Genomic DNA, 15,215 nt, shown 5'->3' on the forward strand with positions numbered 1-15,215 from the left:
TGCACCACCATCACCTAGCTTGCATTTTGCTTAACTGAAAGATTATTTCACAACCAATTTACTTCCAGTAATATGCCTTAGAAATTGAAAACAAAACCAAAGAAAAAGTGCGTGACAGAGTAAGATAGCACACAGAGAGAGGTAACTTCAGGTTGAACTAGAATTTGATCTCCTTAATGGAGAATCCCATGGAAAATTACCCAACTCTACTTTAGGACCTGGGGCCAAGATGCCCCAGCTATCTTATCTTATATTAGCTGGGGCATCTTGGCCCCTGCAGCTGCAAAGGTTTTCTCTGGTGGAAAACTTATCTGTAAAATACCTGGGCAAAATTACCTGAAGAAAATATAAAAATAATGTATTCTGGACCTATGCACGATCCTCAGACAGGAATACAGATTCACGTTTCTCTAAATTATTAGTCCAGCATGAAATAGGTTATAGAAAATTGTATAGCTACAGAACAGAGAAAGCAATAAATCAATACTTTTACCAGTTATGTTCATAGTAGAAAAAATATAAACCCAAGTAGACAATCTATAGAGTTTAGATGTAGTATTCTTAATTTTAGTGTTGGATGAATCTAAAGAGCAGTTAAGCTTAGTAATGTATTCTAAGTTACTCTGTTAGTCATGAGAAGGATATGCTAGATACACAGGTTAAGGCAACTGATTATTAAAGGGGCCAAGAGATCCCTGGAAAAGTTCGGCTTTCCAACCTAAAATATCCATTTTCCCACAGCAAGTTCCCTCCAACTCAGCTAAAGCATAGTATTTTGGAGGCTCTCTTAACACAGCACAGCTTCAAGGTGCTCCAGCTGCTCCAGCTCACATCTTTATGAGGCGAATGTTTCTCAAAGGTACGCTCAATGACCATAGAAATCCCACGCCTTATAAACTAAAATCATTGGCTTTATTTGAAAGAGATCGCATTCTCATAAACGCCAAGAGAAGGAACACAGAATACATGTTAAACACAGTGTGGGCATTCTGGCTTGTTTGCCAAAATAGCTTCCAAAACTTCCTTTGGAGTGTAAAATCAACAGTCTCTGTGTATTTACCAGGTATATTGCATAAGGGCATGCTGTAACTCAGTTGTGGGGGAAAACGTTCGGCCTGGTGAAATTGGGACATGGTTTGCAAACTCCACCTGCCCCATCACCTTGGAGGCCAGTGAAGCCAACACACTGCTGGATTCCATTTCTGGAGTGTTGTTGATTCAGCAGAGCCGGCCAAAGGCCTGGGAATTTTCATTTCAGTCCAGACTCCCTTGCTGGGGAAGATACTGAGGAAATCCAGATCCACTCTGCAACTCAAATGTCTTAAGCACACTTCAGGGTTTTCCCCGCCCCCTTCTTGCACCTGCCCTAAGTGGCTCTGTCAGGTAGGTGTTCCTGACGTTCAGGGAAGATAATTTGCATAGGGCTGGCACAGGAACATTCCTTCCCAGGGACCTAGGAAATAAGAAGGCATATTAAAATAAAATTAGAGTCCAGAAGGTCAGGGGAACTTCTGCTCAGGGGAAATCTGTCCTTGCACGTGATCTGGGCGTCTACACCCGGAGCGACTCTGGCTTCCTCCCCACCCCCGGGCCTGTGGGTCCCAGTGGCGCCTTAGCCCTAGCTTAGCCTCTGCATGGCCGCTGCTCGCCATGGCATTGCTGGCCACCTTCCTCTGCTGCCTGCTGGCTGCCTGGCTCTGCGACCGTGGTCTCGGGGTGCCCCTGGCGCCCTCCGGTCGCGCTCCAGCTGTGGGTGAGTGGATCGCGATTGTACACGGGACTGTGGAAGGGACCGGCCAAGTCGCCGACGGTGCGTGGGCGGCTGGGCATAGGACGCGGCCACGCTGGCTACTATGTGGTCCAAGGCCAGACAGCAAGGTCGCTGGGACCGGGTCATCTTGGGGGAGCCCCGTGGGCGAGCATATCGAACAGTCTGCTGGGCGTTTGTTTACATCCTGGGTCTGGGTTGTTTTGCTCCCGGGGGAGGACAGCCGAAGCTGCTGTCCCATGGAAAAGGCAGCTAAGACTTGCTGGGGCTGCTCCCTAAGTCATCCAGTGTGCCCAGAACAGAGGAGGACAGACAAAATTCCCACATTTAGGTCCTAAACAAAGCGTTCCTCTGCCTGTTCTCAGTGAAGTCGGAGGCTTTTTCTGCTTCTCCGGGTCTCCGGGTTTCTCGTCCTTTCATAAATAAAACTCGTGAGCCCTCCCTTATCCCTTGGTGCACTTAGGTTTTTGAGCAGTGAACAGTTCAGTTCTTTGACATTCAACACGGTGCCTGCCCCGCCCCCTGCCCGCCTCGGTCCCCTAGTCCACAGCAGAAGCAGCAGAAAACAACAGTTCCCAAACTTGGTAAAATGCTACTAATTTCAGCCTCACTCCAAAATTACTGAATCCAGACTTGTGGGAATGGGGCCAGTTAAACACTTCTGATCTTTCTTGGGGGTCCCTCTTCAGACCGACTGTTTAGTAAGACTGTAGGATGCCTCTGGGTTTCAAAAACTAAGGCCCCCTCCCATCTCTTATTTTAAGCTTCCTTTAAAAAAATAATTTGCTGCCTCTGGAGTGATGTTGCGAAGAGCGGGGATTCTGTTTTGATCTGAGGAGATAGCTGTCCTGGAGACATTCGTCAGTACTGAGGACTGAAATTCTCCTTCTTTCTTTCATCTCTCTAAGCTGCTGGTCTATCTACACAAGACTTTAGGGATATTCTGGGGTGGATCCAGTCTCTTTGCCTGAACATGAAGTGCGGGTGACTTATTGCCAAAATTTTACAAGCCACAATTGCATATCTGGTTTGCCAACTCTGGCAAACAACAATCAGAACACCCCACCCCCAAGATGTAGATATAATCGTACTGTTGCCTTGTGTTTATTTTTATTTTTTATATTCTGCTGGAATTGTGTATGTAAGACAGCTACCTCAGCACCGGGAATTTGCTATTTAAATTTGTGACTGTTCAGGATTTTGACCTAAAAAACGTCTCAGCTTGCAGCACAGGCAAAATCCTTTTTTAGCATTAATGAGTTAATTGTTGAAAGTCTTCGTGCAAACTTGCTGGGGGGGGGTGGTGGTGTCATGTGAATCTGCTTCATTTAGCTTCCTGTTTTGGTAGGAGAGGTGACAGGGTTGAATCACCTCCCATTGCCTGGAAGGGAGAGAGGCTAACTGTAAAGTCCAGATGGGTTGACTCAGTGGTTTCACAACGCATGGATCATTTTACTCGATGATATCCCCTTTTTCTCCCTTGCATTCACCCACAATTTCAACCCAGCCTGGCTTCTGCTTGTTTCCTAACTGTGTTTAAACTCCCAGTGCCAGTTTTCTCCCATGCCAAGTTCAGGTTGCTAGAGGACAGACAACCACCCTAGTGTTGCTTGACTTTTTTTTTTTTTTTTTTTAAGATTTAATAGACTGCCACCTTTTGGTGTATTTAGCCCACGGCAACTGACATGATAAAGAGATCAACCAACATCTGTTTAAACAACTACATACAGTTGTCCATACAACTTGTGTCCATACAGTTGTGGTTCATTGGGTTTACTAGGAAAAATTATTAAACTTTCCTTGACTTATTTTTTTTTGAAAATTTTGAACATCTGTCTAGAAAAATTTCAAGCATTTCTCTATCCAGATATATGGAACACATATATTTTGAGAAATCTTTGAAAAAATTAACTGGAGAATGGGGTGGGCAATTTTGGTAAAGAACTTTGGAGTGTGTGCTAAAAAATTTTGACTCCAGTGTGTTACTGAATGTATCACAGACCAGATTGGTGGTAACACACACACACACACACACACACACACACACACACACACACACACACAATTTATGTACAATTTCATTAAAGCTAGGACGCAAAGCCTCCAGAGGTTCTGACACGTTTATAGCCATCCTTCAGTGAAACTATTGCCCCCACATTTGTCTGTCCAGTAGTGTGATATGGCAGAAACAGGACCTTGACATCTGGAGAAACTGGCTCTAGCTCAGCCCTCATTGACTACTCACATGGTAGGGAAGGAATCCTGAAATTTGCCTTTGCCTAAATGTCATTAGTTATAAATTAAAGCCTCTTTGTTAAGGGCCCAACCTGTCAGACAAATTCCCATTCTTGGAACTCTGTGAACCAGGTACTGGATTCTGTCAGAGGGATGTGCCCTAGTCCATTTCAAGTTTTGGATTATGAAAATTTAATACGTTTATGATCTCATTCACTTTAATCTTCACTGTGTTTTACATGTAGACAGCATTATCTACTTCCATGTCAGGCAGCCCATTTGACTAAGGATGTGAGAGGCCGTGTTCAATGGTTATAAACCACATGTGTTCTGCGGTGAGATTCCCAATCAGTGTCTCAGGCCTGTTCTTTTTGATATTCGACTTCAGTTTAATCCCGTGCACTCCAGTTCCCTGTCTGCTATAGCAATAATGGAGAAAAGCCTACAGAAAAGTACTAAACATGTCCTAAGGACTTGAACTTGAATGGTTACAAGCAAATGGGGAAATTAAATTTCATATGGCAGGCTTTATAAAATAATGATAGCAAAGCTAACATGTGGTTTGCTCGGTGTCATGTGCTTTTTACGGACTTGCTTTCTGCTAGTGCTAAATTACCTGTTATTTTAGAGGATAACATTACATTCCCATCTGACAAATGAAACAGGCCAAGATCACAGAGATTGAATCTCTGGGTGGTAGAGTTTATAATGGAAGTCAGGCTGTCTGTCTCTGTTGTCAAACACTATTCTGTTTTATGTGTAATTACTGCATATTTACTTTATACAAATAATCTAAACACAGGTGTACACAGAAATGAGATAGAAGGGCAGCCCACGTGATAATTCCAATCCATTTGTCTCCTTTGTTTTGTGTGCTGGGATAGAGTATATCTGAACTCAAGATAATGTTTCGGGCATTTTCTGCTTTGTAGAAAGAAAGAAATTACGTTCGATTCCTGTTTTAAAATACTGACTTAAATACTGAGTAATTGATGGTGGATAATGTTTCATTTCAGCTTTCACCTAAAGTTCATGCCTTCTTTTTCTTACATATAAACCCTTGCTATACAATTATGAGGACTTTGGCAAGAACTGACCACCAAAACAATAATTTGTCATTGCTACTTAGCAAGTCCACTGCTGTCTTAATTTCATGTCTGTGGCTATAATCAAATGGTTACCCCATTGTTGTTGGGCAGTCAGAACAGAAATGTAAGGCAGTTGGTCACATCCACCGTCAGGAGTAGACAGAGAAGAAATGATGCATGCTTACTTGTGCCCAGTTCTCTTCACACTTCCACTATCCAGGACTGCCTGCCTTGGGCCTCGTGCCCTCCATTGTGGGCTGGGTCTTTCTATATCAAATCTCAAGAGTTCCTCATAGGCATGCCCCAGATCAGCAGTCAAAGCACCATTGTAACTGTTTGCACTTCGCTTTTCCTATTTTTTTTTTATCAATTTTGCACAGCTTAAAAAGTTTGCAGTTATTCTCCTTGCTTTGCTATGTCCCTTCCGATGCATTTCAGATGCAACTTGGAATCAGAATGAGTTCAAAACTCTTTTAAGTATGTTTGCGTAGCATAGTTGGAAGGCTATTTTGAAGAACAATTAAGGAGAACAAGCAGGAAAAAAGTGCAAAGAATATACTCACTAAATTTGTATGGGAATTAAACAAAATAAGGAAAGTGTTTTCTCTTCTGTGATTCCAAAATTTAGTTCTGTTGCCCTAAAGGGTCCTATACTGTCAGAAAAGTAAAAAGCATCATTACTAGTATGCTGGACAAATCTCAGTGTTACTTTTATGTGAGGAAGCAGCACAGTGGTTGATTATATGTAAGAAAACCTAAGGGTTCTTCATCATATAGGCTCCTTTACGTGAGGGGTCATATACGTGTGTATACCTACTGAATTTTCCACTTGAGTTGGTGTATTAGTTAGCTTTTGTTGCCGTAATAAAATGCCACTCTGAAGACAGCTTCTAAGAGGAAGAGTTTGTTGGGGTTTATAGTTCCAGGATGAAGGCACAGCACAGGGAGCTGGATCAGGAAACCCAATGATGATCACATTTTCAACCACAACTGGGAAGCAGAGGCAGAGTGAGGCTATGAACTTGAAGTTCCCACTGTGCTTCCTCCACCAAGGCTACACCTTCTCAAGGTCCCTTAACAGCAGCTGGGGACTAAATATTCAAATGCCTGACCCTGTGGGGGATATCTGTCATTCATATCACACTCACCATTAGTATCCCTACTATAAACTCAAAATGGTAAGTCAACGTCATAAAGTCCTTTTGAGAATGACATGATACAACATATACAAAATTTGTAATACCACATCTGTCATATAAATTACATCTGACATATAACACAGATCCATAGTGAAAGATACTATGATTGTTCTAATAATTCTTTCAATAAAGTAATATTGCTTAATATGTATCAGGGACCTCTGACTGCCAGCCTCAGTGTCCCTTTCAAGGTTCAGAAGACTTAGAGCAAGCATGTGACTTAGATCTGAGGGCAAAATTAACTCCTCACTGCGTACTTTTCTCCATCAGTTCCTTTATTCTTCTCCTGCTGGTCTCCCTGTTCTGTGAAGTTTCCAATTTATAGACACACAAAAGACAAAGGCAATTCTCTGAGCTCGGACTCCTCTTTATCTTTGAAGGCCACAAATGTGATCTATATGAAAGACTCCTTTCCTGACTGCATGTCCTGCCAAATGGAATATAATCAGCGGGAGGTGCCTTCTAAAGTATCTCAGGGAACAGAGCAAAGATTAGATTGTGGGTCCAAGGTTATTGACTGCGTGACTAAATTTCTTACTGGAGGTTCTAGAGTATGTGTGTGGTTGACCCAATATGCCAGTACATAGGAAAGAATTGTGCCCAATAATCCATACTTTGCTGAATTTGGGATCAAAGGAGAATGCTTATAGCTTCACAAGAGATCTACTGTAAAAATAAACCAATATACTTGCAAACTGGGTTTATCTCCATCAGAACACATTCATTCTGGTGGGTCAGCCCTCTGCTTTACCCGTTGAAATCTCACTGCATGATTTCCATGGACTGCAGCAAATATGATTTCCAGGTAGGATTGCTGTCAAATAAATATTTGGCTTTTCCCTGAGCCCAATAAGAAGATTTGCTTCCCACAATATTAACATACAACTCTATGATGGTTGCTTTTCTAATTAGTTAGCTTTAAAGAATATCTGAGAAACTGGATCTTTGTCACATGGCTACTATTAAAGATTTATGTCTTTTTTTCCTTTAATGCTGAAAGAAATTATGTAAAAATTAACTGAAGTGGAGCCAGGCAGTGGTGGCACACGCCTTAAATCCCAATACTCAGGAGGCAGAGGCAGGTGATCTTTGTGAGTTTGAGGCCAGCCTGGTTTACAAGAGCTAGTTCCAAGACAGGCTCCAAAGCTGCAGTTAAACCCTGTCTCGAAAAAACAAAAAAAAAAAAATTAACTGAGGTAAATATTTCCTGATTCTGCACACTATCTACTAGTACAGTCAATAATGTTTTAAGTCATTGTTTTTCTATAAGAGTAAAGCAAATAATTCCCCAAATCTCAAATTCTGCAAGAAGACACGCTATTGAAACAGTATGAGATGAGCGCACTGGCCACTCAGAAAGTTGGCATCAAACATTTTGTTGTGCACTAGAGTCTTTATTGAGTAGTCATGCTAACTCTTAGCTCATTGGTTCACCCGGATGAGTTGTATGTTCCTCTGTTATTTGACGCTTCTTCATCTCATAGGAGAGAGTTGCACTTAAATTCATGGTGTGACTGAAGTTGTGACAGCTTCCTTCAGTGGCAAGGGGAGCAGATGTCTCAATCATACTGTAAGCACAAATTTATCAGTATTTCCTTTCTAACCAACAGGGCAGTTTTGGCATGTGACTGACTTGCATCTGGATCCTACTTACCACATTACAGATGACCACACCAAGGTGTGTGCTTCCTCTAAAGGTGCAAATGCCTCCAATCCTGGCCCTTTTGGAGATGTCCTGTGTGACTCTCCATATCAACTCATTTTGTCAGCATTTGATTTTATTAAGAATTCAGGACAAGAAGCATCTTTCATGATATGGACAGGGTAAGTACATTCATATATAAACTCTGAATTATGCAGTATCGTCCTACAGGATATGGTAATCTTCATTAGTGTGCTACATTCATAAAGAATTGCTTGTGTTAAAATGTGCTAGGTCTTATGCTCCAGTGGATGGTCACACACTTATGAGTGTATAGCCAGTGCAAACTGAACTCAGTGAGTTAAAAAACAAAAAGAGGGACATGAAGTGGGGAGGGAGTGGAAGGTGGGTGTTGATCTAGGATGTGTTAGTGGGGATGGGGAGTGACTGTGACCAAAGTAAATTGTATGCATATGTGAGACTCTCAGAATTAATAGAGTGTGTTATATAAAAATTGTTAGACCACACAATCAATATTCTTAATGATAAAAACTATTTTAGAATCCTACTGTGGTGAGAGTCGTATAGTTCCTGAAATATGAAGTATTGCTAATCCTTGTAAGGTATTGACTTTATGTGGGGTCCTGTTTTAATTGATTTCTATTCTGCTACTTAATAATCTGTGTAACCATAGATCATATTATTTGCATGTTAGAGGCAAGGAAATGAAGACACCGAGATTCTAAACAGCTTGCTCACATGTATATAGTTACTTGCTGGTAAAATAGAGATTTGAATCTATTCTTTTTGTCCTTTAGTCTACACTTTACTGATCCTGTGGGGTTTCTTACAAATCTTCAGGCAGCCAAGAAAATAAGCTAGAATTTCCTGTATTCCCCTTTCCCCTTTTTGGAGAATTGTTGGCAGATGAAGAGTATTTATCTCACCTCATTCTCCTACCCCCTTTAGAGGTTGTGTCTCGCTATGTGTTCAAGCTGATCTTGAAAAACTGGGCTCAATTCATCCCTTACTTTTGTCTGCTGAATAGTTGGCCCTATGGGTATGCCATCACCTTTGAACCATTGATTATTCTTTGACTCTTTAATTTTAACTTGTTATTTTAAAGGAGACATCTATAATGATAGCTACAACAAGTTGCCATGCATAAGTCTAGGAAGTCTTTACAAAGTTTCTGTGTCCTTTTCAGGGATAGCCCGCCTCATGTCCCCGTACCTGAACTCTCAACAGGCACTGTTATAAAGGTGATCACTAACATGACCATGACAGTACAGAACCTTTTTCCAAACCTCCAGGTGTTTCCTGCTCTGGGAAATCATGACTACTGGCCACAGGTAAAACTGACCTCAGCTTCCAGAAGAGCTTAGATGATTTCCCTGTTGTTACTGTCAAAATTATGACATAGGTGGGGCATATGAATGGGTCTCAAGGAAGTACTCCTGGGATAACTATCAAGGAAGGTTTTGGGCATTTTCAAAAAGATAAGGAAAAATTCATAAAATCTTATGTCAATAATATATTTTAGTTGCAAATTTCATAGCTTGTGGATTTTTAATTCTATTTTTTGTTGTTATAAACTTCATAAATTTCCTCAGTCCTTTCAGTATGTTTTCTTATTTATTTACCATTTCTATGATAGACTTAGCAAGCAAGGTTAATATTGACAAGTGTTTACATTTACATGAGACATACAAAGATCAGCACATTCTGATTTAAGGTAGATTAAGGACACAACTAGAAAAAACTGTTAAAATAGCCAAAGGTCCCTGTTCCAATCCAACTTATCTGATTCAGATATGATTAAGGAAAAAATGCATGATGTGACCTGGCTCCAAGCACTCACAGAAGCCCTTTGTTAAGGTGCCTGTGCATACTCAGTCATGGTGCAGTTTCCTGTTACAGCTGTGTAAAAATCAAGCAGGACAGTAGTGGTGCTCACCTTTAATCCCAGCACAGGTGGATCTCTGTGAGTTCAAGGCCAGCCTGGTTTACAGAGCGAGTTTTAGGACAGCCAGAGCTACACGGATGATGTGGGATTCCCCTCTGTATATTGTGAATACCATTGGTGAATAAAGAAACTGCCGTGGCCTGTTGATAGGGTAGAACTTAGGTAGGCAGGGAAAACTAAACTGAATGCTGGGAGAAAGGAGGCAGAGTCAGAGAGAAGCCATGGAGCCCCACTGGAGACAGATGCTGGAACTTTAGCTAGTAAGCCAAACTTTAGCCGGTAAGCCACAACCACGTGGAGAGACACAAATAATATAAATGGGTTAAATTAATATGTAAGAGTTAGCCAATAAGAAGCTAGAGCTAATGGGCCAAGCAGTGATTTAATTAATACAGTTTATGTGTGATTATTTCAGGGCTAAGTGTCTGGGAACCAAAAAGCAGCCTTCCTCACAACACACAGAGAAGCCCTGTCTCAAAAAACAAAAGCAAAACCCCAAAAAACAAAACAAAAAAGAGATCAATTTGTACAGAGATTTGTTCATGAGAATTACAGTTCTATCCTCCCCTGCTCAGAGACTTTGGTTAGCCTTGGATAATTCACATGATTCTCCTCCATAGGACACTCATTTACCAATAAGAATAACAATATTTGCCTTGCAAAACTTTTGTGCAAATCAGTCATAATATATGAAAAGGGTGTAATATATTTCCTGGCAACTCCCAAGCCCTCAGTAAGAGAACTTTTGGTTATTAAATCATGAATTCCTTTTGGATTTCTTTGAGATTTTGCTTTATTTTATTTTCATCTTTGTTTTTCTTCAAGTCAAATATTAAAGCAAGTCAAAGATATAATTACTAACTTCTATAAATTGTTCTAATTTTAAGTAAATTGGGCTGCATATACGCAAATTACATTTCTTCCTATTTCTAGATTATGGGTTATACTGATGGAGATTGAATGCAGGATCTCCCACATGCTAAACCCAGGGTCTCCCTCATGCTAATCTCAGGGTCTCCCACATGCTAAACCCAGGGTCTCCCTCATGCTAAACCCAGGGTCTCCCTCATGCTAAACCCAGGGTCTCCCACATGCTAAGCCCAGGATCTCCCTTATGCTAACCACAGGGTCTCCCACATGCTAAACCCAGGGTCTCCCTCATGATAATCCCAGGGTCTCCCTCATGCTAAACCCAGGGTCTCCCTCATGCTAAACCCATGGTCTCCTTCATGCTAATCCCAGGGTCTCCCTCATGCTAATCCCAGGGTCTCCCACATGCTAAGCATGTACTCTCACATTGAAATTGATTTCAAGTTTCTACCATGTGATTTTTTTTTCTGTTACTTTTTTATTTCTGTCTCTGATTCCCTCCCTAATGCTGGGATTAAAGGTGTGCACTACCATGCCTTCCTGATCTTTTCTTAATGTAAAAACGTGTTTTTGACTCTTTCATACATGAGTACTGTATTTCTATCATTTTCATCATTTAGTCTTCCCTCTCCAACTCTTTTTCGCTCCCTCTCACTGTTACACATTGTAGCTTCATATACATCAAATATAACATGAAAATTTCAGAACAAATTTCCCTAGAGACTGTAGCTATCTGGGATATAGTTTTAGAGAACTCTAGTGTAAAATTTGATTAGAATTTCTCCATTGAAAGCCTTTAAACCTGCAGGGTAACTCCATAAACATACACAGAAATGTGCAAGGACTTCACCTGTTCATCAGAAGCAGGTTACTGACCCTGTAATTCTTTCCCATACTGCTCAAATAATCAGTATTGAGCAGGGTTTCTATTTACTTCTACACATTTGAGACAGGTGCTGCCAACCTCATAGGTAAGGGCCCTTCCTATTATAGCTATTTTTTTACAGTAGTCAGATCTCAGTCCAAAAGGAAAACATTTTATTTTTAACTATCCCCTCCCCTCTTTCTTCCTTCCTCCTTTCCTCCCTCCCTCTCCCTCTCTCTCCTCCCTGTGGTGTGTGTGTATGTGTGTTTATATGTGCACATGGATACAGATGTCCAAAGAAGCCAGTGATGTGGGAGTCCACTCTGTGTGCTGTGGTTACCATTAATGAATAAAGAAACTGCTTTGAACCTATAGCAGGACAAAACTTAGGTAGGCAGGGAAAACTAAGCTGAATGCTGGGAGAAAGAAGGGCAGAGTTAGAGGTATACCGTGGAGCAGCCACCAGAGTCAGACATATCAAAACAATGCAGGTAAGCCACTGCCAGGTGATGATACACAGATTAATAGAAATGGGTTAAATTAATATGTAAGAGTTAGCCAATAAGAAGCTAGAGCTAATGGGCCAAGCAGTGATTTAATTAATACAGTTTCTGTGTGATTATTTCCTGTCTAAGTTACCTGTCTGGTGAGGAACCAACAAGTGACTTTCTCCTTACAATAAGCCAGAGACATCAGATCCTTTGGGATTGATGTTGCAGGCAGAGTAAGCCACCCAACACCGCTGAGGACCAAACTCAACCCTCTGCAATACATGTTCTTAATTACTGAGCTGTCTTTTCAGCTACTAAATTTTTATGTTTTAATTTTTTTTTTTAAAAAAAATCACAATATGTTGTTGCAACTTAGCCTGCCACAAAGAGGCTAGTGCAAGTTACATGCCTGAATCTTGAAGGAACTGTGCAGCTTTGTAATAGCATTCTAAATGACTTCATTAAAATCTTAAGTCATTAACTTTTCTCTAATCCTATAGCATGCTACACCAGTCCTGCATGTTCAGGCTCAAACTTGCCTTCATTGTCTCAGGAATGTACTTCTTTATCTCATCATCCATCTAAACCCTGCCAAGGCCCTAAGCATGAGCTTCTCTCAACACATAGCACACACCTCTGTAGAGCTGTGTTTATGTCTGGACATTTATTTTACTTTAATGCCGACTTGAAATTGTTGCTCCATTCCTACTCTAAAGCTACCTTTGCTTCTTGCTTGGCACGATGTTCTTGTTTTGTTCTCCTATGACTCTATGGTAGCCCTTGGCAACATCCTACACTTAGCGTGTTACCTTTTGCCTACCCTTTCTCAGCTAGGTTATAGGCATTCCTTAAAGACTGAGAACATAGTGTGTACAGACAACTAATATAGTCAGCACTCAAGAAATGCTTCCCTTAGTTAGTCCAAAGATCTTTAAAGTTTCAATCGCTGTTTGTCTTCTTTGTGGCCAGGACCAGCTGCCCATAGCCACCAGCAAGGTCTACAGTGCTGTAGCCGACCTCTGGAAACCATGGCTGGATGAAGACGCCATTAGCACATTAAGGAAAGGTTAGTGAAACACTGTTTTGCTTCCTTTTTTTATTACTTGTTTAGACTTAAATCTTTAACGTTTGTTTAGGCCTTCCGATTCTAGATAGTCTTTGTGCTGGCATTATACTAAAGACAATAAACAGCAATGTGGCCTTAGAACACATGTGAACCTGTTTACCTTATGAAGGACCTTTTGCCTTCCTGTCCCATCCTTAACCAAGACGTTCCACATGAAGAAAAAGCTGAATTTTGAATGTGAATATAAAGAAATATGTATGTTTTTAATTGGAAAATGGATTGAGAGGAAAGAGTAGATACTTTTACCTCAAAAGCACAAGGTTATGAGGGAACAGCTGGTAGCCTGAGGTTTCCAGATGGGCTCTGATGTGTATAGCAAGTAGCACGAAGAGTGCACGGTGAGTTCTCCTGGGTGTAGTCTCTCCTTCTCCTCCCTTGGGCAGTGCATGATTTGATGATGTGTGAAGATGTAGAGTGAAGGTGCTTGGAGATCACAGAAGTTAAAGATGCTAGGGATGTGGAACATCCTCCAAGGGAAGATGTAATTACAAGCAGAGCCAGCCCATGCAGTCAGGAAGGCCATAGGGCTGCCCCGTTGAAGTTGATAACCCACTGCCATGCCAGTTTCTATGCCAGCCATAGAGTTAAGATTTAATGTTTATCCCGATGGATGTCATCCTGCTTTCCTCTGAGCCTTCCTTCTTATTTTCCCATTCCTCTTTTGAAATGGTAATGTGCATTTAGTAAGCATATCCGTCCTGTTGAAAAATACCCAAGGGAAACATCTTGAGGGAAGAAGATTCATTTGAATTCCTGCTTTCAAAGGTCCACTGGCTCATGGTATTCTAGCCCCGAGGCTTCAGGCCCCTGATGAAGCTAAGAGAGCATGGCAGATGGGTATGACTCTCAGCAAATGAGGTAGGGAGGTAAGAGAGAGCTAGAGAGGGAAGGAAGAAGGATGGAAAAAAGAGAGGGGAAGGGAAGGAAGGAGGGATAAAGATAGAGAGAACACAGGAATCTCTGTGAACAGACAAAAGACATTACCTGAAGACCTTCCTTCTGTGTTCTGCTGCCTGTAGCTGACTGGACCCTACCTCCAACATCCTATTTAGTTTATTAGTGGGGTGATTTTCATGCCCCCTGGTGATTTAGTAGCCTCTCTATAAGACCTTCATCAGGGATCAAACCTTCAACACATAAACTTGGGGAACATTTCAAATCTAAACTATAGCAGAATGTTTACCCCTTGCTACTTACTATATGTTGTAACTATGCAAAGTTCAATTCTTTTAATATTTTTGGGAGGTGAATACAGGTGGATCTCTGGGGCTCTGAGTTTCTTTAGCTTAGCCTGGTGAGGTCCAGGTCAATGAGGGACAGGCCAATGAGGCCTGTCTCAATAAGCAAGATATATAGCATCTGAGGAATGATACTAGAGAGGTTGGCCTTTAGCCTCTCCATGCAACACACACACACACACACACACGCACGCATGCACGCACGCACGCGCACACACACTACTATTACTGTGGGAAAAATCATAATACTTTGGGACTATAGGGATGAAAATGGAAGTTAAAGAGACTGTGTGATTAGTCATGATTGAAAGCTAAGGAAATAGATGTTTGGTGAGTGGGCACAAGACAAAGAAATCAGATACCAGAATAGAGGGGCTCACTCCTAATGCTCCAAAAGATTCTCTGCTATTGTCTCCACTGGTTCAAGGGTGAGGCATGTGGGTCTGATGTGTTCTCTTTCTGGCAGTGCCTAGCAGGGTCCTGTGCATTTTCATTCTTTAGATTTTATGTCTCATAGTACCTCTTAAGTTCTATTATTTAAAACTAGAAGCTAGTGCATAAGTTGTTATTTTTTATTTTTTGAGATTAAAATATAGTTGCACAATTTCTTCTCTCCCTTTCCTCCTTCCAATTCTTGCATCTTTCTCTCCCCTCTTGCTTTTTAAATTCATGGATTTTCTTTGTTGTTACTTATGTGGATAGATGATAGACGATAGATAGATAGATA

At 41.2% G+C, this 15,215-nt stretch overlaps 1 protein-coding gene across 1 annotated transcript in view; it reads left to right on the forward strand.

Moving 5' to 3' along the window:
• The first annotated feature begins 1,464 nt into the window (after positions 1–1,464).
• Positions 1,465–15,215, forward strand: part of Smpdl3a (sphingomyelin phosphodiesterase acid like 3A) — a 20,060-nt gene continuing 6,309 nt past the window's right edge. Inside the window, exons 1-4 of the mRNA XM_005363643.2 lie at positions 1,465–1,753; positions 7,901–8,114; positions 9,140–9,284; positions 13,094–13,190. Coding sequence (XP_005363700.1) covers positions 1,651–1,753; positions 7,901–8,114; positions 9,140–9,284; positions 13,094–13,190 — 559 coding nt within the window. The 5' untranslated portion in view covers positions 1,465–1,650. The remainder of the gene's footprint in view (positions 1,754–7,900; positions 8,115–9,139; positions 9,285–13,093; positions 13,191–15,215) is intronic.

This window comes from Microtus ochrogaster, linkage group LG9 (assembly GCF_000317375.1).
Source record: "Microtus ochrogaster isolate Prairie Vole_2 linkage group LG9, MicOch1.0, whole genome shotgun sequence".
NCBI classification, from domain to species: Eukaryota; Metazoa; Chordata; class Mammalia; order Rodentia; family Cricetidae; genus Microtus; species Microtus ochrogaster.